Genomic DNA, 22806 nt, shown 5'->3' on the forward strand with positions numbered 1-22806 from the left:
GCTTTGGATAAGTCACATCGACGTACAGTTCATTAGCGATCATTACGTAACTCATGACGCATGATCTGACAATGAAATGTAATTCGGTTATGACGAGAAAATGTGTGCGACAAGTAATCACTCAGACAGTAACTCCTATAATTTATTACCCAAGGCATAAATAACTCACAAACAGGATCCACTTCACTTCATTCATCAAGCTAGTAGCAAACAGTATTTCTACGATAACTGTTGGACCACTGATGACGATGGGGACCGCTCTGTAATTCGATTCGTTGTTAGTTTAAACAATCAGATTACTTTATACAATTACCTACAGACTTTTGTTCTATCGAGGATGGCACTACACACCATCATACCGATGCTGCGAGAATGCCAGGCATGTCTTTCATCGTCCTGGAGTGAAATTAGCAGTTATTTTATGTGGCTGGTAGATTAACTCTGAGATTAAGACAATGCCTACCTTGAAATGAGCAGCGTAAGAGGGGTTGATAAGGGTGCCTAGTGCGCCTAGGACGCCGACAATGAAAAAATCTCGGTTCTCAATATCTCTCTAACGTAAGGCCAGAAGACCTTAACATCGATTTCGTGGTGTGTTTTCAGAACAAGCGCCCTTGCTTGGCTTGACGGTAGATCCGGTTGGTCCTGAAAAATAATTCACACAGCCAACTTACAATCTTCAATAACAGACAAGAGCTGCTCGAGAAATAGCGACGAAGAACGAATAAATCTGATAACTCGGGGAAAAATAAGGCAACGGTGACAACAGTGCTGCCAACTGCAATTGTTCAGAAAACCCTTGATAAATCATTCCCGTTCTCCTCACAGGGTATCTAGTGGTCCTGGAAATGTCTTTGAATTTTGCTTACCCTTCAAAAGTCCTGGAAACTACTTTGCAATATTGGATTACCTCTTTGGCGTGCCTAACGTACCTTAACAAACCAATGCTACGAAAATTTTCGACTGATACACGAAGGCTGTAAAAACTAAGTGATTAATATTTCACCAAAAATATATTCTTTCCAGTCTGATCAAAGTTGTGACAAGTATTGGTACCCATTTGAATGTGGATTGCGGTCGTTTCCGGAATTTGGTAAGTCGTTTCGACGCACAATTTGATTGCGATCTCCACGTAGGCAACGATGAAGATCCTGAAATCCAATATAATTGAAGCAAGTGGACAGGAACAAGTAATTACAAAGTCATCATTCTTCATAACTACCTAAGGAATACAAATCTTGCAGCCAGTATTTCTCCAACGACAAACAGACTGCAGGTCACAATGAGGATTGCTCTGTACTCTTCGGTTTGGTTATTTTAAGAGGGAAAGCCACATAAGGAGACTGATTTTCAGAAGTTTTATATGAATTTTTTTTTTTTTTTTATTCGGAAGAATTAATTGGAATTTGATATAACTTTGACGTTGATTTCGCGATTTTTTCAGAACAAGCGCCCTTTGATCCTGAAAAATTGTTCATACTTTGCGCCATGATACGGAGGCTCCTCGAGTGACAAAGATCACGGATACTAACCAACCAATATAATTCACAAGGAGCTAAGATGATAGTGACGGCACAACTGTACTGTTGTATTAAGCATAAGCAATGCGGTCAAATTTTCTCCTGATTCGCAACAAACGATGGGTCAAGAAACCACGGAAAATGGCCCATATCTGCGCATCGAGGTTGACAATCACCGTGACGGAACCGACTGAAAGCTATCACTTCAAGGATGAAATGAAAATAATTATTCTATATTATTATCGATACACGTTTCCTCTTAAAGAGCTACCATATTTTATAAACGGAACAGAGCAGTTGAATATACCGAATGTACCCAGAAACAATAACTTGACTGCCGAATCTTCTGTTTTTGTTACGATGACAAGTCTAAGATGTTTGCCCAGAAAATATTTTGGTATTTTCATTGTTTACGTTGAAAGTCACTCTTCTTGAACTTTGTTAGGAAAATATCACGCTTTTCATATTATGCTAATGATGCACCCCAAAAAATGAAAATGAAAATAAAATGATCCAATTACACAGGTCTGCAACCGTAAAATTGCACAAGTTCCCTAAAACCGGGAAAATTACTCAAAGAATTTCATCCCGATAGGTTTTTTCTTCAACTCTTGTTTGTAGTTTCATTTAGAGTGAAGTTCCCGTTTAATCCAAAATCTGGTATCCAATTCTTGAGTCTAAGAATCCTATGCAAAAGTGATTTCTTGCTTTCATTTAATATGTATTAGAGTGAGACTTAAGATAGATACGAACAGGAAAACAAAAAAATGTTCGGAGGAGTTTCAGAGAAAAGGAGAAAAGATTTCATCGGCAAAAAGAATTGACACGAAATATCAAGTAAATTTCATGAAGAATTTGTTCGAAGAACCAATGTTGTTTTGAAGAATGTTTAAAATCCCGGTAGTGATCACCTCCGGTTTGGAGTCAGTAATTTCTGCGCAAAATTGAATTCCAATCAGTGAGTAGCCCAATACTGGACTCTGAAACTAAATCAATTTAATGAGCTGAAGGATATAAATAATTTCTAGAGTGGAGTTCATGAGTCTCGGATACCTCTCATTTCTCTTCATAACTGTGACGTCTGCTTTTTAATAAACCTATCGCAGAACCCAATCGGTTAAGTTGTGCCGTCCTAGCCAGTAAGTAAGCATTGCCATTCTTGACACCAGACATTCATACAAATTCATTGACTACGTTACACTTTCTCTGTATGATTTGTGCGTGGATAGCATAAATAAAATTTGCGATTATACTTTAAACCTGCGTGCATTCACTGGAAGATACCTATATATCCGTAAAGTAGCTGTAACACGATGAATGCATTGAAAATAATGAACACAACCTGCGTTTATCAATAAAAATTTAATCATCCATTAAAGAGCACGAATGTTCCTTACACAAAATGCACTGGCCTGCGAGTGGCGCACATGTGCCTAGCCTTGTCGAAATTTCGTTGGGGTGATAGATTGACTGACCTAGAGATCACCGCCATCACGGTTAATGAAACTTTTCAATTTGAAAATAATAATTTCGGTCTTATCGAACAAATTGTCAACAGGATTTCAATTGTGAAATGAATGAAAACAAATGAAATACTACCCTGAGTAGACATGTACAAGATCCCCGTAGTAATAGATTCCGGTTAAGGGTAAGTCATTTCAGCACACAGTTCCAATGAAATCGTGGAGTATCCTAAAGTCGAGCTCCTGCAACCTAGAAAGTGAACCATGATTCGTTTTCAACAACGTGACAAATTCATCGCATAGTGATGCGAATGATTCCACTTTACCAAATTAGTAAGTAACCAGTAAATATCATCCATTTTAGTTCCATTTTCAAGATTGCATTGTACTATATTTCTCCGGGGATAGACAGACAATAGATTGTGATGGAAACTACTCTGAAATTGAGTTCATCACCCGGATTATCATCGATAGTACTGGACAGTTATAACTACTTGAAGCGTGTCGTCCTGAAATGCATTCCAACGATCGATGAGAGACAGATAGAATGGGACAAATGAATCGTTACCTTCAAATGAGAGATGTAGAATGGATTGAGCTAGGTCTCCACTGAAATAACGACACCCAATATGAGACCGTAAGAATTCTAAAGCAGGAAGAAATTCTTATTGTTCAGAACCCATTTACCCGTGGGTAAAAAGTCTTCAGTCTCAGATTTACGATTCAATTTTTAAAGCCCTCTCGCTCCGCTTGGCGGCCAAATCGGTTCATCTCGAAACACTGGAAGCTAAAAGGATGGTCAGAGATTGTGACTAACTATAACGTCACTGCAATTTAATTTCTAAAAACAAACGGAGAACGTACGAAGAATCGACGCGGTGGCAACGATACTCAGGACGGTTACTGCTGGCCAAAAGAAAGTCGAGAAACCGTTTCCAATATCTTCGATATTCTCATGGTTTTTCACAATCAGCGGAACTATCAGGGCGCACAGAATAAAGCCACCTCGAAGGCCAAAGAAAACGATAACAATAACTAGGGCAACTTCTTTGGGTCCAAAGTCAAAAACGTGGATAGGGAATTCGGATTGTTTTCGCCTCTAAGTTCGAAGATAAAAAATTATTGAAAAACAAGAAATCGTTCTTGTTGAATATCCTGCAACTTACAGAGAATTAACACCAAGGTAACGATGCTGCAGGTAATCAAGGCTCTCTACTTTATTCCACTTTTTTCACATTTGAGGCGGCAGGAATCCTATTCCAGTGATGCAATCTCCAATGACTTGGAAATCCTGTGCTATTTTTGAATTGTTTGGTGAGTTAAAGCCTCGTCAAGGATATCACCTCGAATTATCGTGTCTAAGATGGAGCAATAATACTGTTAAAACCAGCAAATTGAGTGGACCGTTATAGTCTGATCACATGTTAACGACTTTCTTATTGCTTCGCACCTATAAAATGCAAATAAAATAATATAACAAGTCAGCGTTACGTGATTGCACTTGAATTGCAGGATTTATTACATATCTTTAAATCACTCATGTGGTACGAGAATCAAGATCCTGGTTATCAATCAATGAATTGGAGTTGCGATCATTTCTTTCGTAATAGTTTAGGGAATTTATATAAATACTACGTTCACGAAGTATCACTATGGTTAAATTTTATATAATAAAGACTACTTTAGATCGAGACTCTTTTTCGATTATTTCTTATAAAATGGTGAGTTTCTCAGATTTTAACATAAAATGGTCAAGGTACACACAATAGTCTCTCATATTCGTCTTTCAGCCATCATTTTGAATATTTAAATCATTCAGCATATATTTATCAAGCTAGTAGCCCCTGTCTTGTACAATTTTTCTAAACTGATAGCTACTGGAGTATTGGATGGTTGAGAGAAATACTAAGGTGACATTTCAATAACAACATGAACACACCGTTTAAGCTCCGAAATGCAACATTTCAATATTATTAGAATGGTTCACTTCAGTCACTTCAGAAATGATATGAGAATATCACGGAGCGGCTCTCAACTCGTGAGATTTCAACTCTGTCAATTCTTTGACGGGAACAGAGATGTATCGGCTGGTGAGTTGCCTAGCTTTCTCGCGTCGGAGTTCGCTTTTATTGAATATCACTAAAATAGTTCCGAGAACGAGGAATGCGCAAATACAGCCGAATGCGGGAACGTCCCCGTAGTTTTCGAGCAGCCTGCCAGTAAGCAGAACCAAGAAAAACGCGTAGATCTGAGATGCCATGTTTAAAATTCCGGTGGTGATTGATTCTGGCTCAGGATAAGTTATTTCCACGCATAATTCCGTTCCAATTATTCCATATCCGATAACGAGAGCTCTGGAACGCAAAAAATGTGACAGATTGATTTGGGAAAAATGCATCATACCAACGCGTCAGGCACTTTATTCACCCGCATAGTAGCATAGTCGCAAATATCATCCATTTCAATTCCAGCATATAGCTTGTCCCGTACAACAACGTTGCAGGGATTGACAAGCAGCAGACGACGACCGAGAGCTTTCTGTAATTCATTCAATGACTGTAACAATCGTGGATATAATTGGTCAGTTTTCTTGCTTCAAGCAATTGAAATTGCATTTATACCTGAACGCCTTCGTTTTGTCGAGAATTGTACTACAGATTACTGAGCCAACCATTCCAACCACATTCAGCGAAATTGACAGATATGCAACACTCCGAGTATCGTCCTGAAATTCAGTCAAATATTCAATAGTATACTTGCCCATATAATCTCTGTACAAACGTTACCTTGAAATGAGCAGTGTAGAATGGATTCAATAGTACGCCCAATGCGAATCCCACACCCATAATTAAGCCAAAGCTGTTCCACAGGATGAGAAAACTCCTGTTCTTTAGGACCCTTTTACACGTTGGCAGAAAGCCCAAAATAGTTGATTCGTGGTTCATTTTTTGGAGTGCCCTTGCACCACTCGGTGGCAAGCGCGGTTCGTCGAGAAAAACTGGAAATCAAAGACCACGGACAGGGATCGTAATTTCATCACATTGATCAATTTATTATGATTGTCGGTGGCGAAAATGTTTCTTACAGTACATCTGCGACGATAACTTACAGAAAAATAATATGAAGGTGAGAATGCTGGACCCGATTGCCTGTGGCCAAAAGATTAACGAGAAATCCCTTCCGATGTCTTCGACATCTTCATGATCTTCAACGACCATCGGAACAGTCAAGCAACATATAATATTGCCCACCTGAACTCCATAGAAACCAACGGATGTGGCAAGCGCGACTTCTTTTGGCCCAAACCAATGAGAAGCTAATCGGCCAGGAACGCTGAAGACGAAGACTTGGAACATGCCAAATAGGACTTGTGCAACAATTGCTAAGTCAAAACGGTCCGGAGATGCTGCGAAAACCTTAATCCAAGAGCCAAGGGTTACGCCCGTCGTCGTTATCAGGATGGTTCGTCTCAAACCAAGGCGATCCGTTAAATAAGAGACCGGTATCAGCAGAATCACGTATTCTATCATGAAAATTGTTATGGTCCATTCCACTGCCAGTGAAGAAACGTTGTAAAACCTTGAACATTGGTAATAGTCATACTGATTTATCCAACTGAAAACTGGAGGCTAGTTGTCGCAGTGGGAACTGACCTGCGCGTTATATTGCCGATGATTACGAACTGAGAAGCATGCACGTCGCAGCTTATACCGAGAATGAAGAACAGGACGAGCTGCAGCCAGCGTCTCTTGAAGAGTTTGACTTCCATTAAACTGTCAACAACTTTTGCCAACTTTTCGTCCATTTGTTTCTCGCCAGATTTAGCATCGTCAATCGGTGCTAAGATCGTCAGAACTCCGCATTCTTTGGAAAAGGACTTGCTGTCCTCGTTTGTAATCACGCTATTCTCCACCATCTCCATTTTTCATTCGACTCACTGTATGTTAATTCTACTCAACGGCATGAAACCAATATTCCGATGATTCAGCCCGAATTAATAGTTATTTTCAACCGTGAACTCTATAACTTGAGGTTTCGTCAGCGTTTTAACAATAAGATCACCGTATCTGCACTCCGATAATACTGTTACACTTGTCAAGAAAAGACTCAAATTTATAGCTTCATTTCTGGCAAGGTCTATAATTCGCATCTGCATCATGATATTGAAAATAATATTGTATGGTTCTTCGTTGTATCACATTAATCAAACAGCAAAGTCATACGGTTGTTTTTCCAACAGGCGCGTGATGTGTTGAACGCTGGAAACTGAATTCACGATTATTATGTAAATAATCCATAACGACAGCCGCGATCGTGATAAAACATGTACTAATGTATTTGACTTCTGTGGATCTGTGTTTGGAATAATGTGTTCCAAAAAGTATTATACTTCTCACCCCGAACATCGTGAAGTTTACCCGGATATGTTAAATCACAACTATTTGCCGGGGTACAAAACTCATCTTCGATTACTTGAGAATGTGACCACAAACTATGAGCGATTATCTGATGCGGGTTGAAATTATTGAAACGTCTTATGAACCAGCGATATTTTATCAACATGAAGTCAGACTACAGTGCACATGAAAGATTACTGTAAAGTTGAGGCTGATTACACAGAAATCAAATTGAAATTATTCGACCCGCCAAAATTGAATCTTTTCATAAAAATTATCAATCTACGATAAGAAACATTGTATAGAAAACTCAGTATAATTTGACGGTCAAAACATTGAACATTCACTGTATGTATACATATCAGATGCCATCGATGGATTTCCAAAGATGCCGTTTATTTGCGCTTCGAAAATCAGGAGGAAAAACCTGAAATACATACATCGGGATGCTGAAATCTTAACATCACGATGACCGTTGATCGTACATAATAAATTATCGAAACTTAGGTTTAACATTCATTGTACTCCACTGTTGATGACAGCAGACTTTTTCTTCCCATAAATGTTACTGTGCCCCTGAACAGCTGACGTGTTTCAAAGTACGCAATGATCAAGGTATGTACAAGAGGCTCTCATATTCGTATTTCAGGCATCATTTTAACCGTTAAAATCAATCCACATGCATTTAACAAGCAAGTAGTCCCAGTCTTGTTTAATTTTTCTGAAACAAGAGGCACCGGAACGATGAATCGTTGAAAAGAATATTGAGGATGTTAGACTGCGAGCACAACATAAACACACAGTTTAAGCTCTAAAATGCAATATTTCGATATTTTTCAAATATTTCATTTGAGTCCCTTCAGAAATACTATAAGAATATCACGAAGTGGCTCTCGAATCGTGAGATTTCAACTCTGTCAATTCTTTGACGGGAACAGCGATGTATCGGCTGGTGAGTTGCCTAGCTTTCTCGCGTCGGAGTTCGCTTTTATTCAAAATTACTAATATAGTTCCCAGAACGAGAGATGCGCAAATACACCCGATTGCCGCTATATCGCCGTAGTTTTCCAACATCCTGCCGGTGAGGAATACCAAAAAAAACCCATAGATCTGAGGTGACATGTTTAAAATTCCGGTGGTGATTGATTCTGGCTCAGGATAAGTTATTTCCACGCATAATTCCGTTCCAATTGTTCCATATCCGATCACGGGAGCTCTGAAACACGAAAAACACGACATATTGATATGAAAAAAACGCATCATACCATCATGTCAGACACTTTATTCACCCGCATAGTAGGAGAGTCGCAAATACCATCCATCTCAATTCCAGCATATAGCTTGACCCATACAACAACGTTGCAGGGACTGACAAGCAACAGACGACGATCGAGAGCTTTCTGTAATTTATTCAATGACGTTGACAATCATGGACATAATTGTGCAGTTTTCCTGCTTCAAGCAATTTGAATTGCACTCATACCTGAACGCCTTCGTTTTGTCGAGAATCGTACCACAGGTTGTTGAGCCAATCGCCCCAATCACACTCAGCCAAATCGTCAGATATCCAACACTCCTAGTATCGTCCTGAAATTCAGTCAAATATTCAATACTTGTCCATATAATCTCTGTACAAACGTTACCTTGAAATGAGCAGTGTAAAACGGATTCAATAGGATGCCCAATGCCAATGCCACACCCATAATTAAGCCAAAGCTGTTCCACAGCATGAGAAAACTCCTGTTCTTCAGGACCCTTTTACACGTTGGCAGAAAGCCCAAAACCGCTGATTCGTGGTTTACTTTTTGTAACGCCCTTGCACCACCCGGTGGTAAGCGCGGTTCGTCGAGAAAAACTGGAAATCAAAGACCACGTTCAGGGTTCGTAATTTTATTGCATTAATTGATTTTTTATGAATGTCGGTGGCTAAAATATTTCTTACAGTAAATCTGCGACAATAACTTACAAAAAAATAATATGATGGTGAGAATGCTGGACCCGATTGCCTGTGGCCAAAAAATAAACGAGAAATCCCTGCCGATGTCTTCGATATTTTCGTGATCTTCAACGACCATGGGAACAGCCAGGGAAGAGACGATAATGCCCGCCTGAGGTCCGTAGAAACCGACGGCTGTGGCCAGGGCGACTTCTTTTGGCCCAAACCAATGAGAAGCTAATCGGCCAGGAACGCTGAAGACGAAGACTTGGAACATGCCAAACAGGAGTTGCGCAACAATTGCTAAGTCAAATCGGTCCGGAGATGCTGCGAAAACCTTAATCCAAGAGCCAAGGGTTACGCCCGTCGTCGTTATCAGGATGGTTCGTCTCAAACCAAGGCGATCCGTTAAATAAGAGACCGGTATCAGCAAAATCACGTATTCTATCATGAAAATTGTTGCGGTCCATTCCACTGCCAGTGAAGAAACGTTGTAAAACCTTGAACATTGGTAATAGTCATACAGATTTATCCAACTAAAAACTGGAGGCTAGTTGTCGCAGTGGGAACTGACCTGCGCGTTATATTGCCGATGATTACGAACTGAAACAGATGCACGTCGCAGCTTATACCGAGAATGAAGAACAGGACGAGCTGTAGCCAGCGTCTCTGGAAGAGTTTGACTTCCATTAAACTGTCAACAACTTTCGCCAACTTTTCGTCCATTTGTTTCTCGCCAGATTTAGCATCGTCAATCGGTGCTAAGATCGTCAGAACTCCGCATTCTTTGGAAAAGGACTTGCTGTCCTCGTTTGTAATTACGCTATTCTCAACTATCACCATTTTTCATTTGACTCAGTGTATGTGAGTTCTACTCAACGGCATGAAACCAATATTCCGATGATTCAGCCTGAATTAATAATTATTTTCAACCGTGAACTCTATAACTTGAGGTTTTGTCAGCGTTTTAACAGTGAGATCACTGTACCCGCACTCCGATAATACTGTTACACTTGTTAAGAAAAGACTCAAATTTATAGCTTCATTTCTGGCAAGGTCTATAATTCGCATCTGCATCATGATATTGAAAATAATATTGTATGGTTCTTCGTTGTATCACATTAATCAAACAGCAAAGTCATACGGTTGTTTTTCCAACAGGCGCGTGATGTGTTGAACGCTGGAAACTGAATTCACGATTATTATGTAAATAATCCATAACGACAGCCGCGATCGTGATAAAACATGTACTAATATATTTGACTTCTGTGGATCTGTGTTTGGAATAATGTGTTCCAAAAAGTATTATACTTCTCACCCCGAACATCGTGAAGTTTACCCGGATATGTTAAATCACAACTATTTGCCGGGGTACAAAACTCATCTTCGATTACTTGAGAATGTGACCACAAACTATGAGCGATTATCTGATGCGGGTTGAAATTATTGAAACGTCTTATGAACCAGCGATATTTTATCAACATGAATTCAGACTACAGTGCACATGAAAGATTACTGTAAAGTTGAGGCTGATTACACAGAAATCAAATTGAAATTATTCGACCCGCCAAAATTGAATCTTTTCATAAAAATTATCAATCTACGATAAGAAACATTGTATAGAAAACTCAGTATAATTTGACGGTCAAAACATTGAACAATCAATCTGGAAAATTTCTATAATTGATTTGTAACCAAAATCACTTAATTTACAACGTCTATTTCTGGGGAAAGATGGCGTGTGTCTCATTGACAGTAGTTGATTGTCCAGCTTTCTGACGACGAAGCTCGCCTTTATTAAGGATGACCAGCACGGTTCCTAGGACGAGTGACACGACCACACATCCGTGACCTGCCACATCTCCGAAGGCTTCAAGTATCCTGCCAATAATCAGTACCAGCAAAAACCCGTACAGTTGAGTAGCCATGTTCAGAATTCCCGTGGTGATAGCTTCCGGTTCAGGGTAAGTAATTTCGGCACACAAATCCATAGCAACCGTTGAGTAACCCAATACCGGTCCGCTGAAACGAAATAAATTTAGTGAGTTGACGGAGATACAGAACGAATTGCAGAGGGATCCGAGGCAGAAGTTCTATTACCCAAAAAGTATGTAGCTGGCGAATAACATCCACTTTATCTCCATCACGAAGCTCGTCGCGAACAGAATTGCTCCGAATATTGATGTACAACTAGCCACGATAGAGATTACTCTGAAATTCATGCCATAACCCTCATAATCTTGGGCATCACTAAACGATTACCTGCTTGAAGAAATATTTCCGACGCTTGTATATACCTGAATGCTTTCGTTTTGTCGAGAACCGCACCGCACACAGCAGAGCCGATACATCCCGTCAAAGCTGAGAAAAATGCCAGAATGCCTACGCCTTTTTCATCACCCTAAAATAAAGTTCGATATTCAATCGAAAACGGTGCGAAGCTGAAATCGAGCCTTACCTTGAAGTGAATTATGTAAAACGGATTAAGCATAGTTCCCATTGTCATCACAGCCCCCATGAGTAGTCCAAATGAGTTCCAGAGCATGAGAAAATTCTTGTTGCTCAAAACTCTTTTATACACCGACGAATAACCTTCCGTATTGTGGGATTCGCGGGTTACTTTTGCGAGTGCCCTTGCGGTGCTCGGTGGTTGACCGGGTTCGTCCTGAAAAACTGGAAGCCAAAGACCTTGTTGAAGATCATTGATTTACAATTCCAACTGTCTTCGCCGCTATGATTAATGCTTAAGGCTTAATGAACAAACAATAAAGTCACTGCTCCTGCGCGACACGTTACAACTTACGCAGGAATAAGATCACAGTGACGATGCTGCAGGCAATCGCCCCGGCCCAAAACAGCTTTGAATAATCGTTGCCGATGTCCTCAATTCTTTCGTGGTTTTGTACTACCATCGAAGTACTCAGAATAGAAATAACGTAGCCTGCGTGCGGGCCAAAGAAACCAATGGTTGTGGCCAAGGCAATTTGACTGGTTCCGAACCAGTAAGCAGCCAATCGCCCGGGAACGGTGAGTATGAAAAGATAAGAGACGGCGAAAAAGCACTGCCCTATAAATGCCACGACGAAACCATCCGGAGACGTTGCCAAAACCTTGATCCAAGACCCGATACACGTGCCAGTAGCGCCTATGAGTACCGTCAACCTCAAGCCAACGCGATCCATCAAGTAAGAAGCTGGTACCAGGAGAACAACGTATGTTAGCATAAAAATCGTCGTAGTCCATTCGATCGCCAACGAGGAAACGCCGTAATACCTTGAAAATTGATAACCTTCAGACATTATGGACTTGAAGAAGTTAGATCATACGAATTGTCGCGGTGGTATCTGACCTGCGTGCCACGTTGTTGACGACTGTGAAATGATACCAGTGGATCCCATTGCTCGCGCCACAAAGGAAGAATAGCAGGAGCTGAAGCCAACGTGTGTTGAAGGTTTTCACCTCCGTGGTGCTGCTGTCTACTGTCGGGCATTTCACATCTCTGTCAGCGTCTCCAAGTTTTTTCTCAACGTCAGAAGCTGGTATTATCAAAACTTTGTTCAGTTCTGCCAAGGATCTCTCGTCCCCATCGGTACTCTCACAGTTCCTGGTTTTCACCATTTTCTAATTTGGTCAATATTGTTTGCACCACGTGCCTTGAGAATCACTTATCCAATCATGCAATTATTTTGCAAACCATGCAAAGTGTTCCGACAGTGATTTTAGGTTGACGTAAACACCGACGTCATTAACGAGGAAAAGTGTCAATTACCACATCACAACGTTGTATCATTGACCGTTCATTTCTCATCAATGTTCTACTATCACTGCAACTCAAAAAGAATCGACGGAGGTTAGCTAAAGACCTTTACAAAATGCAAACACTCAACGCCTTCCTGTATAATACACCTGTTCAACTCATACCTATTGTATATTCAGCCGGGATAATTTGTGAAAATGTGAAGTGATATCAGAGTGTCTGTCTTAAATGATTTATTGAAAGTCATAGTAATAAGAACATGTCCCCATCAGTTGATAGGCTTCGTTGGGGAGAAGGATGGGATGAACTGTGCTATTACGAGTATGTATGCCCTTCTCTTGACATATTGGAACACCTGCATTTGCATCTGGAACACGGAGAATAGCTGTTAACATTTGGCGTTTGGAAAATTTTTCATCGTAACACCCTGACGTATTTCAAAGCATCGAAAAAACAAATTTGCGTAAAGTTTCGAACGATCAAATAAACCGAAACACGTACCTCTACGAACTTGAATTTTTCCATTCAGGTAAACAAATTACAAAATTACTAACTTTCATGGATCAGAACATTTCTTCCGGTCAAATTCGAATTGTTTATGTACCAATATAAAACGATCGCTTTGATTATTGGGGTGGGTTTCAAAATTCCGAAAGACCAAAAACGCGGATGATTGTAAGTCCGAAATTTTCGAAATACGAGTTTTGAAACCACGAATGATCATTGTACCGAAGTTTGGATTTTCGATAAGTCATCCAGCAGAATAATTGTCTTCCCGAAAGTTTATTCAACCAAACCTTCTCTTATCCGAAAAAGTATTTTCAGAACAGGCTGCATGCCAAACGACCAAAGCACAGAATGTGAAGATACAGAAAAATAAAAGCTTCGAAATTAAATATTGAGAGCGGCTGATACTTCGAACAGCCGCGAAAGCGAAAAAATTAGTTGCCGACAATCAAAGTTCAGTGGGAGCAAAATTACGATCGGGAAAATGCATAATGGCCAAAAAGCCGAAAGAGCGCGAGACGATTGTCATAATTATGCAGGCAGAGTTATACAAGATGGCACCAGATACCGTCCACTGGATATGTGTGGCGTTGTAGAGAATTTATGAGTTTCTGACGTCATCCGTCCTTTCGGCATTTTGGCCATTCTGTCTTTAGTGGGTTCCAGGTTTTTGAACATTCGAGTGTTTGCTTAGTCGTTATTGATGAATTCGGATTCGTAGATTTTCGTCAAAGGCACGTGCCTGTGATTTGAAAATTCGACTTTTTGACTCTTCGGTATTTCCACAATTCGATGTATATCTTTTCGTAATCTTGGCCATTCGCAAAAAAAAAAAAAAAATTCGGTATAAATTAATTAATCTTAGGTTGAAATCCGTGGCGATTAGCGCCTTAGTTTTGTGAAGTACGACTGCCATTAACGCTTTCGAGTAATTTTTTGTTATGGTTTTATTATTGTAGGTTGTTACCGAGAGTCCGACTTGCGCAAGTAAATTTAAGATAGATTCGATATTTTGTATTTCTTTATTTTTGCATCGAGTTTGCCAAGAGCATATTGAGTATTATGTTTCTCTTCTTTTTTTTTTTATTGCTTATCGCTTCCAGTAAAGAATATATGTATTTTTTTTATCTTGCTTTTTGTTAATTTGCGTAGCGTACAAGTGTTCTTTATTTATCTGTGAAAAATTACTCCTCCCCTCTCCGCGGTACTGAGCTATCTCGTGCAGAAGAGTACAGCCAAGGATTAGCGCAGCTGACGATTGAGAGGCGTGTTGACCACGCTAGACGCCCAACAAAGGTTCCCGACGTGTTTTGTAGGATGAATTTTTCCAGCTTTCATCGCAGATCCCCAATTTATTTTCTACACGATAAGTTCTCGGTCTCATCTCCGGATGGCCGAGTGGCAGCGAAAATCTCCGTCACGATATACACAACAAAATCTAAGAAATTTAAGCACGAACACACGCGCGATATAATAAATTATACTCTAACAAAAATATCAATAATTTATTGGCGATAATTACTTTTATTAAAATTTAATTATTAGCAAGATGTACAGCGTGTTTTACTGAACCTTGGCCAAACTAGACTCGAGCCGCGTTTACGCAAATGCGCGTCACCCAGGCAGATAGCTGAGCATAAGTGCTCACAATCAGTCTCATTCACTACCAAGGAAAAAGTATGCGCAGTGCGCCTAAACGAGTTTTTGCTTAAAAAATATGAAAAATAGCTCCGTGTGAACGGAAACATTGTGCCAAGTTACACGATGTTCATGCGTCTTGATTGCAAGAGGGAACAACTTATCTGAACTGAAGTTTGCATATTCAGACGTTACACGGGTATCTTTCACATATTTTGCAAAACATTCACTGTATGTATACATATCAGATGCCATCGATGGATTTCCAAAGATGCCGTTTATTTGCGCTTCGGAAATCAGAAGGAAAAACCTGAAACGCATACATCGGGATGCTGAAATCTTAACATCACGATGACCGTTGGTCGTACATAATAAATTATCGAAACTTAGGTTTAACATTCATTGTACTCCACTGTTGATGACAGCTGACTTTTTCTTCCCATAAATGTTACTATGCCCCTGAACAGCTGACGTGTTTCAAAGTACTCGATGATCAAGGTATTTACAAGAGGCTCTCATATTCGTATTTCAGGCATCATTTTAACCGTTAAAATCAATCCACATGCATTTAACAAGCAAGTAGTCCCAGTCTTGTTTAATTTTTCTGAAACAAGAGGCACCGGAACGATGAATCGTTGAAAAGAATATTGAGGATGTTAGACTGCGAGCACAACATAAACACACAGTTTAAGCTCCAAAATGCAATATTTCGATATTTTTCAAATATTTCATTTGAGTCCCTTCAAAAATACTATAAGAATATCACGAAGTGGCTCTCGAATCGTGAGATTTCAACTCTGTCAATTCTTTGACGGGAACAGCGATGTATCGGTTGGTGAGTTGCCTAGCTTTCTCGCGTCGGAGTTCGCTTTTATTCAAAATTATTAATATAGTTCCCAGAACGAGAGATGCGCAAATACACCCGATTGCCGCTATATCGCCGTAGTTTTCCAACATCCTGCCGGTGAGGAATACCAAAAAAAACCCATAGATCTGAGATGACATGTTTAAAATTCCGGTGGTGATTGATTCTGGCTCAGGATAAGTTATTTCCACGCATAATTCCGTTCCAATTGTTCCATATCCGATCACGGGAGCTCTGAAACACGAAAAACACGACATATTGATATGAAAAAAACGCATCATACCATCATGTCAGACACTTTATTCACCCGCATAGTAGGAGAGTCGCAAATACCATCCATCTCAATTCCAGCATATAGCTTGACCCATACAACAACGTTGCAGGGACTGACAAGCAACAGACGACGATCGAGAGCTTTCTGTAATTTATTCAATGACGTTGACAATCATGGACATAATTGTGCAGTTTTCCTGCTTCAAGCAATTTGAATTGCACTCATACCTGAACGCCTTCGTTTTGTCGAGAATTGTACCACAGGTTATTGATCCAATCGCCCCAATCACACTCAGCCAAATTGACAGATATCCAACACTCCTAGTATCGTCCTGAAATTCAGTCAAATATTCAATACTTGTCCATATAATCTCTGTACAAACGTTACCTTGAAATGAGCAGTGTAAAGCGGATTCAATAGGACGCCCAATGCCAATGCCACACCCATAATTAAGCCAAAGCTGTTCCACAGCATGAGAAAACTCCTGTTCTTCAGGACCCTTTTACACGTTGGCAGAAAGCCCAAAACCGCTGATTCGTGGTTCACTTTTTGTAACGCCCTTGCACCACTCGGTGGTAAGCGCGGTTCGTCGAGAAAAACTGGAAAACAAAGACCACGTTCAGGGTTCGTAATTTTATTGCATCAATTAATTTTTTATGAATGTCGGTGGCTAAAATATTTCTTACAGTAAATCTGCGACAATAACTTACAAAAAAATAATATGAAGGTGAGAATGCTGGACCCGATTGCCTGTGGCCAAAAAATGAACGAGAAATCCCTTCCGATGTCTTCGATATTTTCGTGATCTTCAACGACCGTGGGAACGGTCAGGGAACAAACAATCATGCCCGCCTGAGGTCCGTAGAAACCGACGGCTGTGGCCAGGGCGACTTCTTTTGGCCCAAACCAATGAGAAGCTAATCGGCCAGGAACGCTGAGGACGAAGACTTGGAACATGCCAAACAGGAGTTGCGCGAAGATTGCTAAGTCAAATCGGTCCGGAGATGCTGCAAAAACCTTAATCCAACAGCCGAGGGATACGCCCGTCGTGGTTATCAGAATGGTCCGTCTCAAACTGATGCGATTCGTCAAATAAGAGACCGGTATCAGCAGAATCACGTATTCTATCATGAAAATTGTGACGGTCCATTCCACCGCCAGTGAAGAAACGTTGTAGAACCTTCAACAATGGTAACGGTCATACTGATTGATCAAACTGAAAACTGGAGGCTAGTTGTCGCAGTGGGAACTGACCTGCGCGTTATATTGCCGATGATCATAAACTGGCCAAAGTGCATCCCACAGCTTATGGCGAGAATTAAGAACAGCACGAGCTGTAGCCAGCGTCTCTTGAAGAGTTTGACTTCCATTAAACTTTCAACGACTTTGGACAAGTTGTCGTCGATTTTTTTCTCGCCAAATTCAGCATCGCCATTCGATACGGGCATCGTCAAAACTTCGCATGCTTTGGAAAAGGACTTGCTATCCTCGTTTATAATCACGCTATTCTCCACTATCACCATTTTTCATTCAACTCACTGTATGTTAGTTCTACTCAACGGCATGAAACCAATATTCCGATGATTCAGCCCGAATTAATAATTATTTTCAACCGTGAACTCTATAACTTGAGGTTTCGTCAGCGTTTTAACAATGAGTATCACCGTATCCGCACTCCGATAATACTGTTACACTTATCAAGAAAAGACTCAAATTTATAGCTTCATCTCTGGCAAGGTCTATAATTCGCATCTGCATCATGACATTGAAAATAATATTGTATAGTTCTTCGTTGTATCACATCAATCAAACAGCAAAGTCATACGGTTGTTTTTCCAACAGGCGCGTGAGGTATTGAATACTGGAAACTGAATTCATGATTATTATGTAAATAATCCATAACGACAGTCGCGATCGTAATAAAACACGTACTAATGTATTTTATCTGTGGATCTGTGTTTGGAATAATGTGTTCCAAAAAGTATCATACTTCTCACCCCGAACATCGTTAAGTTTACCCGGATATGTTAAATCACAACTGTTTGCCGGGGTATAAAACTCATATTCAATTACTTAAGAATGTGACCACAAACTATAAGCGATTATCTGATGCTGGTTGAAATTATTGAAACGTCTTATGAACCAGCGATATTTTATCAACATGAAGTCAGACTACAGTGCACATGAATGATTACTGTAAAGTTGAGGCTGATTACACAGAAATCAAATTGAAATTATTCGACCCGCCAAAATTGAATCTTTTCATAAAAATTATCAATCTACGATAAGCAACATTGTATAGAAAACTCAGTATAATTTGACGGTCAAAACATTGAACAATCAATCTGGAAATTTTCTATAATTGATTTGCAACCAAAATCACTTTATTTACAACGTCTATTTCTGGGGAAAGATGGCGTGTGTCTCATTGTCAGTAGCTGTTTGTCCAGCTTTCTGACGACGAAGCTCGCCTTTATTAAGGATGACCAGCACGGTTCCTAGGACGAGTGACACGACCACACATCCGTGACCTGCCACATCTCCGAAGGCTTCAAGTATCCTGCCAATAATTAGTACCAGCAAAAACCCGTACAGTTGAGTAGCCATGTTCAGAATTCCCGTGGTGATAGCTTCCGGTTCAGGGTAAGTAATTTCGGCACACAAATCCATAGCAACCGTTGAGTAACCCAATACCGGACCGCTGAAACGAAATAAATTTAGTGAGTTGACGGAGATACAGAACGAATTGCAGAGGGATCCGAGGCAGAAGTTCTATTACCCAAAAAGTATGTAGCTGGCGAATAACATCCACTTTATCTCCATCACGAAGCTCGTCGCGAACAGAATTGCTCCGAATATTGATGTACAACTAGCCACGATAGAGATTACTCTGAAATTCATGCCATAACCCTCATAATCTTGGGCATCACTAAACGATTACCTGCTTGAAGAAATATTTCCGACGCTTGTATATACCTAAATGCTTTCGTTTTGTCGAGAACCGCACCGCACACAGCAGAGCCGATACATCCCGTCAAAATTGAGAAAAATGCCAGAATTCCTACGCCTTTTTCATCGTCCTAAAATAAAGTCTGATATTTAATCAAAACGGTGCGAAGCTGAAATCGAGCCTTACCTTGAAGTGAATCATGTAAAACGGATTAAGCATAGTCCCCATTGTCGTCACAGCCCCCAGGAGTAGTCCAAATGAGTTCCAGAGCATGAGAAAATTCTTGTTGCTCAAAACTCTTTTATACACCGACGAATAACCTTCCGTATTGTGGGATTCGCGGGTTACTTTTGCGAGTGCCCTTGCGGTGCTCGGTGGTTGACCGGGTTCGTCCTGAAAAACTGGAAGCCAAAGACCTTGTTGAAGATCATTGATTTACAATTCCAACTGTCTTCGCCGCTATGATTAATGCTTAAGGCTTAATGAACAAACAATAAAGTCACTGCTCCTGCGCGACACGTTACAACTTACGCAGGAATAAGATCACAGTGACGATGCTGCAGGCAATCGCCCCGGCCCAAAACAGCTTTGAATAATCGTTGCCGATGTCCTCAATTCTTTCGTGGTTTTGTACTAGCATCGAAGTACTGAGAACACAAATAACGTAGCCTGCCTGCGGGCCAAAGAAACCAATGGTTGTGGCCAAGGCAATTTGACTGGTTCCGAACCAGTAAGCAGCCAATCGCCCGGGAACGGTGAGTATGAAAAGATAAGAGACGGCGAAAAAGCACTGCCCTATAAATGCCACGACGAAACCATCCGGAGACGTTGCCAAAACCTTGATCCAAGACCCGATACACGTGCCAGTAGCGCCTATGAGTACCGTCAACCTCAAGCCAACGCGATCCATCAAGTAAGAAGCTGGTACCAGGAGAACAACGTATGTTAGCATAAAAATCGTCGTAGTCCATTCGATCGCCAACGAGGAAACGCCGTAATACCTTGAAAATTGATAACCTTCAGACATTATGGACTTGAAGAAGTTAGATCATACGAATTGTCGCGGTGGTATCTGACCTGCGTGCCACGTTGTTGACGACTGTGAAATGATACCAGTGGATCCCATTGCTCGCGCCACAAAGGAAGAATAGCAGGAGCTGAAGCCAACGTGTGTTGAAGGTTTTCACCTCCGTGGTGCTGCTGTCTACTGTCGGGCATTTCACATCTCTGTCAGCGTCTCCAAGTTTTTTCTCAACGTCAGAAGCTGGTATTATCAAAACTTTGTTCAGTTCTGCCAAGGATCTCTCGTCCCCATCGGTACTCTCACAGTTCCTGGTTTTCACCATTTTCTAATTTGGTCAATATTGTTTGCACCACGTGCCTTGAGAATCATTTATCCAATTATTTAATTATTTCGCAAACCATGCAAAGTGTTCCGACAGTGATGTTAAGTTAACGTAGAAGCTGACGTTAATAACGACGAGAAGCGTCAATTATCACATGACAACGTTATATCATTGACCGTTTCACCTCAATGTTCCAATATCACTACAACGCAAAAAGTATCGTCAGAGAATAGCTAATGAATCAAATATAATGCAAACACTCAACACCTTCCTATGTAGTACACCTGTTTGGCCCATACCTATTGTGTATTCAGCCGGGATTACTTGTAAAAACATGAAATAATATCAGGGTCACTAAATTAATTTACTGGAAATAATTGTAATAAGCACATGTCGCCATCAGCTAATAGGCTTCGAATGGGCGAGCCATGGGATTAACTGTGTGACTATAATTAGCGCATTTGCAAGCGAAACATGGAGAACGGCTGTTAGTTCTCTCTAGAACTGTGGAATTCATAAGTCACTTGGTGGATTTCTTCAAAGCGCTAATCAAGGTGTGTTATAAATGGACGCAAAATACTTGCCTACAACAATACGAGCCTATTGGTACCAGGGCGGTCTGTATTTGGGGTTCGAAAAGTTTTTCAATGCAACATCCTGACCTATGCCGAAACATTGAAAAAAAAATTCGTCCAACGTTGCAAACGATTAAACAAACCGAAACACGTGCCTCTACGAACTTGAATTCTTCCAATCAGGCAAAAAGAATGAAAACTCCAAAATTAATAATATTGCTGGATAATAACATTTCTCCCTGTCAAATTCGAATTGTTTATGTAATAATATAAACAAATCAGACCTCAATGTTTTTTCCCCCACGGTTCTTGATCGATTTTTCCGAAATAACACTATGCTGTTCAGAAAGAAATGTTCGGTCGCCAGTCATTTCAAATATTTTCCAATCAACAAGTGAAATTTCGTAAAAATAAAAAATTTCATACGGAAATATTTTCATTTACCCGATAATCAACGCCAAGGATAGTTCTTTTCGACTGAACATGAAAATCCAAGCTCTTGGAGGCACGTGTTCCACTTGATGTAACAGCTTGAAACTTCACACAGACATTTTGAATGATTCGGAACAGGTCTGGAGGACGTCACAATGATAACTTTTTTGACCCCAAACAAGAACCACCCTTATAGGGATGGCATGTTAAGCAAAGGGTTCGACCACGTCTTTATTACCTCCGAAATCAAACATCGATCGGTAAAAGTAGTTTTTTTCAATTCCGCTCCACGATCGCGATTAAAGAGGGTTACATGTGTTTCGAATAATATAACTCGTCGTAGGGTGGAATCAAGTGAATATACCAGATTATTTCTCCGTTTTAAATTGATTTACCTTGAAAAATTATCATCGATGCTCCAGTCGATAACTACGATTGTTTTGTATTTATTTGCATCCCCCATAGAATCACCGTATCTCATGAATGCATAAATTTAATACACTTTCAACGTGCGACGATCTTGTAATTAAATTCTGACAGAAGTATTGATTTTCAGATGACGAAGTTCCTCACGATAACTGACAAAACTTGACTGTGAAGATGCTTTCACACTCTATTCGAGAGAGAAAGGACGGAAGCAATAAATGCTGTAGCGCCAGAGATTACTTGATAACTGAAATTTAGAAGTCGCAAAAACGCATAGACGTTCATGATACGCTAGTATGATTCTTTCTCAGTACGGACTATGCTCATGTGAAATCAGATGAACGCTCTATGCTAGTGTCGGTGGGTGAGGGTCAAAATTCCGAAAGACCAAAAGTTCGAGTGGTTAAAAGTCGGAAATTTTCGGGATACGAGTATTGATGCGAGAAATGGGATTTTCGATAAATCACCCGATAGAATAACTGTTTTTCCAAAAGGTCGTTAAACCGAACGCTATCTTGTCCGAAAATCTATTTTTAGAACAGTCGGCATTACAAATGACCATAGCGCAGAATGTGGAGGTGCAGAAAAATAAAAGCTCCGAAATAAAAAATTGAGAGCGGCTGATACTTCAAACAGCCACAAAACTGAAAAAATTAGCTGTCGGCAATTCAATATTTGTCCTTTCGTAATCTTGGCCATTCTCAGTAAAAGAATGTCGGT

The 22806-nt window shown here is 40.3% G+C and overlaps 5 protein-coding genes across 5 annotated transcripts; all 5 read right to left on the reverse strand.

The window, feature by feature from the left end:
- Nucleotides 1-4481: 4481 nt before the first annotated feature.
- On the reverse strand, nt 4482-7061 carry LOC124223243 (choline/ethanolamine transporter FLVCR2-like). The gene is made up of 6 exons (XM_046635026.2): nt 6637-7061; nt 6093-6562; nt 5770-5981; nt 5605-5708; nt 5411-5521; nt 4482-5337 (listed from the first exon to the last, which is right to left on the reverse strand). The coding sequence occupies exons 1-6, from the start codon at nt 6903-6905 to the stop codon at nt 5001-5003; spliced, it is 1503 nt and encodes a 500-aa protein (XP_046490982.1). The 5' UTR covers nt 6906-7061; the 3' UTR covers nt 4482-5000.
- Nucleotides 7062-7446: 385 nt separating this feature from the next.
- On the reverse strand, nt 7447-10359 carry LOC124223242 (uncharacterized MFS-type transporter C09D4.1-like). The gene is made up of 6 exons (XM_046635025.2): nt 9891-10359; nt 9347-9816; nt 9024-9235; nt 8864-8967; nt 8670-8780; nt 7447-8596 (listed from the first exon to the last, which is right to left on the reverse strand). Exons 1-6 carry the CDS (start codon nt 10157-10159, stop codon nt 8260-8262), a joined length of 1503 nt encoding a protein of 500 aa, XP_046490981.1. The 5' UTR covers nt 10160-10359; the 3' UTR covers nt 7447-8259.
- A 413-nt stretch (nt 10360-10772) lies between these two features.
- LOC124222802 (uncharacterized MFS-type transporter C09D4.1-like) lies at nt 10773-13114 on the reverse strand. The gene is made up of 6 exons (XM_046634152.2): nt 12666-13114; nt 12120-12589; nt 11775-11989; nt 11614-11717; nt 11417-11527; nt 10773-11338 (listed from the first exon to the last, which is right to left on the reverse strand). The coding sequence occupies exons 1-6, from the start codon at nt 12932-12934 to the stop codon at nt 11035-11037; spliced, it is 1473 nt and encodes a 490-aa protein (XP_046490108.1). The 5' UTR covers nt 12935-13114; the 3' UTR covers nt 10773-11034.
- Nucleotides 13115-14630: 1516 nt separating this feature from the next.
- On the reverse strand, nt 14631-18051 carry LOC124223245 (uncharacterized MFS-type transporter C09D4.1-like). Its single transcript, XM_046635029.2, has 6 exons — nt 17612-18051; nt 17068-17537; nt 16745-16956; nt 16585-16688; nt 16391-16501; nt 14631-16317 (listed from the first exon to the last, which is right to left on the reverse strand). The coding sequence occupies exons 1-6, from the start codon at nt 17878-17880 to the stop codon at nt 15981-15983; spliced, it is 1503 nt and encodes a 500-aa protein (XP_046490985.1). The 5' UTR covers nt 17881-18051; the 3' UTR covers nt 14631-15980.
- A 457-nt stretch (nt 18052-18508) lies between these two features.
- Nucleotides 18509-20855, reverse strand: LOC124222807 (uncharacterized MFS-type transporter C09D4.1-like). The gene is made up of 6 exons (XM_046634158.2): nt 20385-20855; nt 19839-20308; nt 19494-19708; nt 19334-19437; nt 19137-19247; nt 18509-19058 (listed from the first exon to the last, which is right to left on the reverse strand). Exons 1-6 carry the CDS (start codon nt 20651-20653, stop codon nt 18755-18757), a joined length of 1473 nt encoding a protein of 490 aa, XP_046490114.1. The 5' UTR covers nt 20654-20855; the 3' UTR covers nt 18509-18754.
- Between the last annotated feature and the right edge of the window lie 1951 nt (nt 20856-22806).

This window comes from Neodiprion pinetum, chromosome 7 (genome assembly GCF_021155775.2).
Source record: "Neodiprion pinetum isolate iyNeoPine1 chromosome 7, iyNeoPine1.2, whole genome shotgun sequence".
NCBI classification, from domain to species: domain Eukaryota; kingdom Metazoa; phylum Arthropoda; class Insecta; order Hymenoptera; family Diprionidae; genus Neodiprion; species Neodiprion pinetum.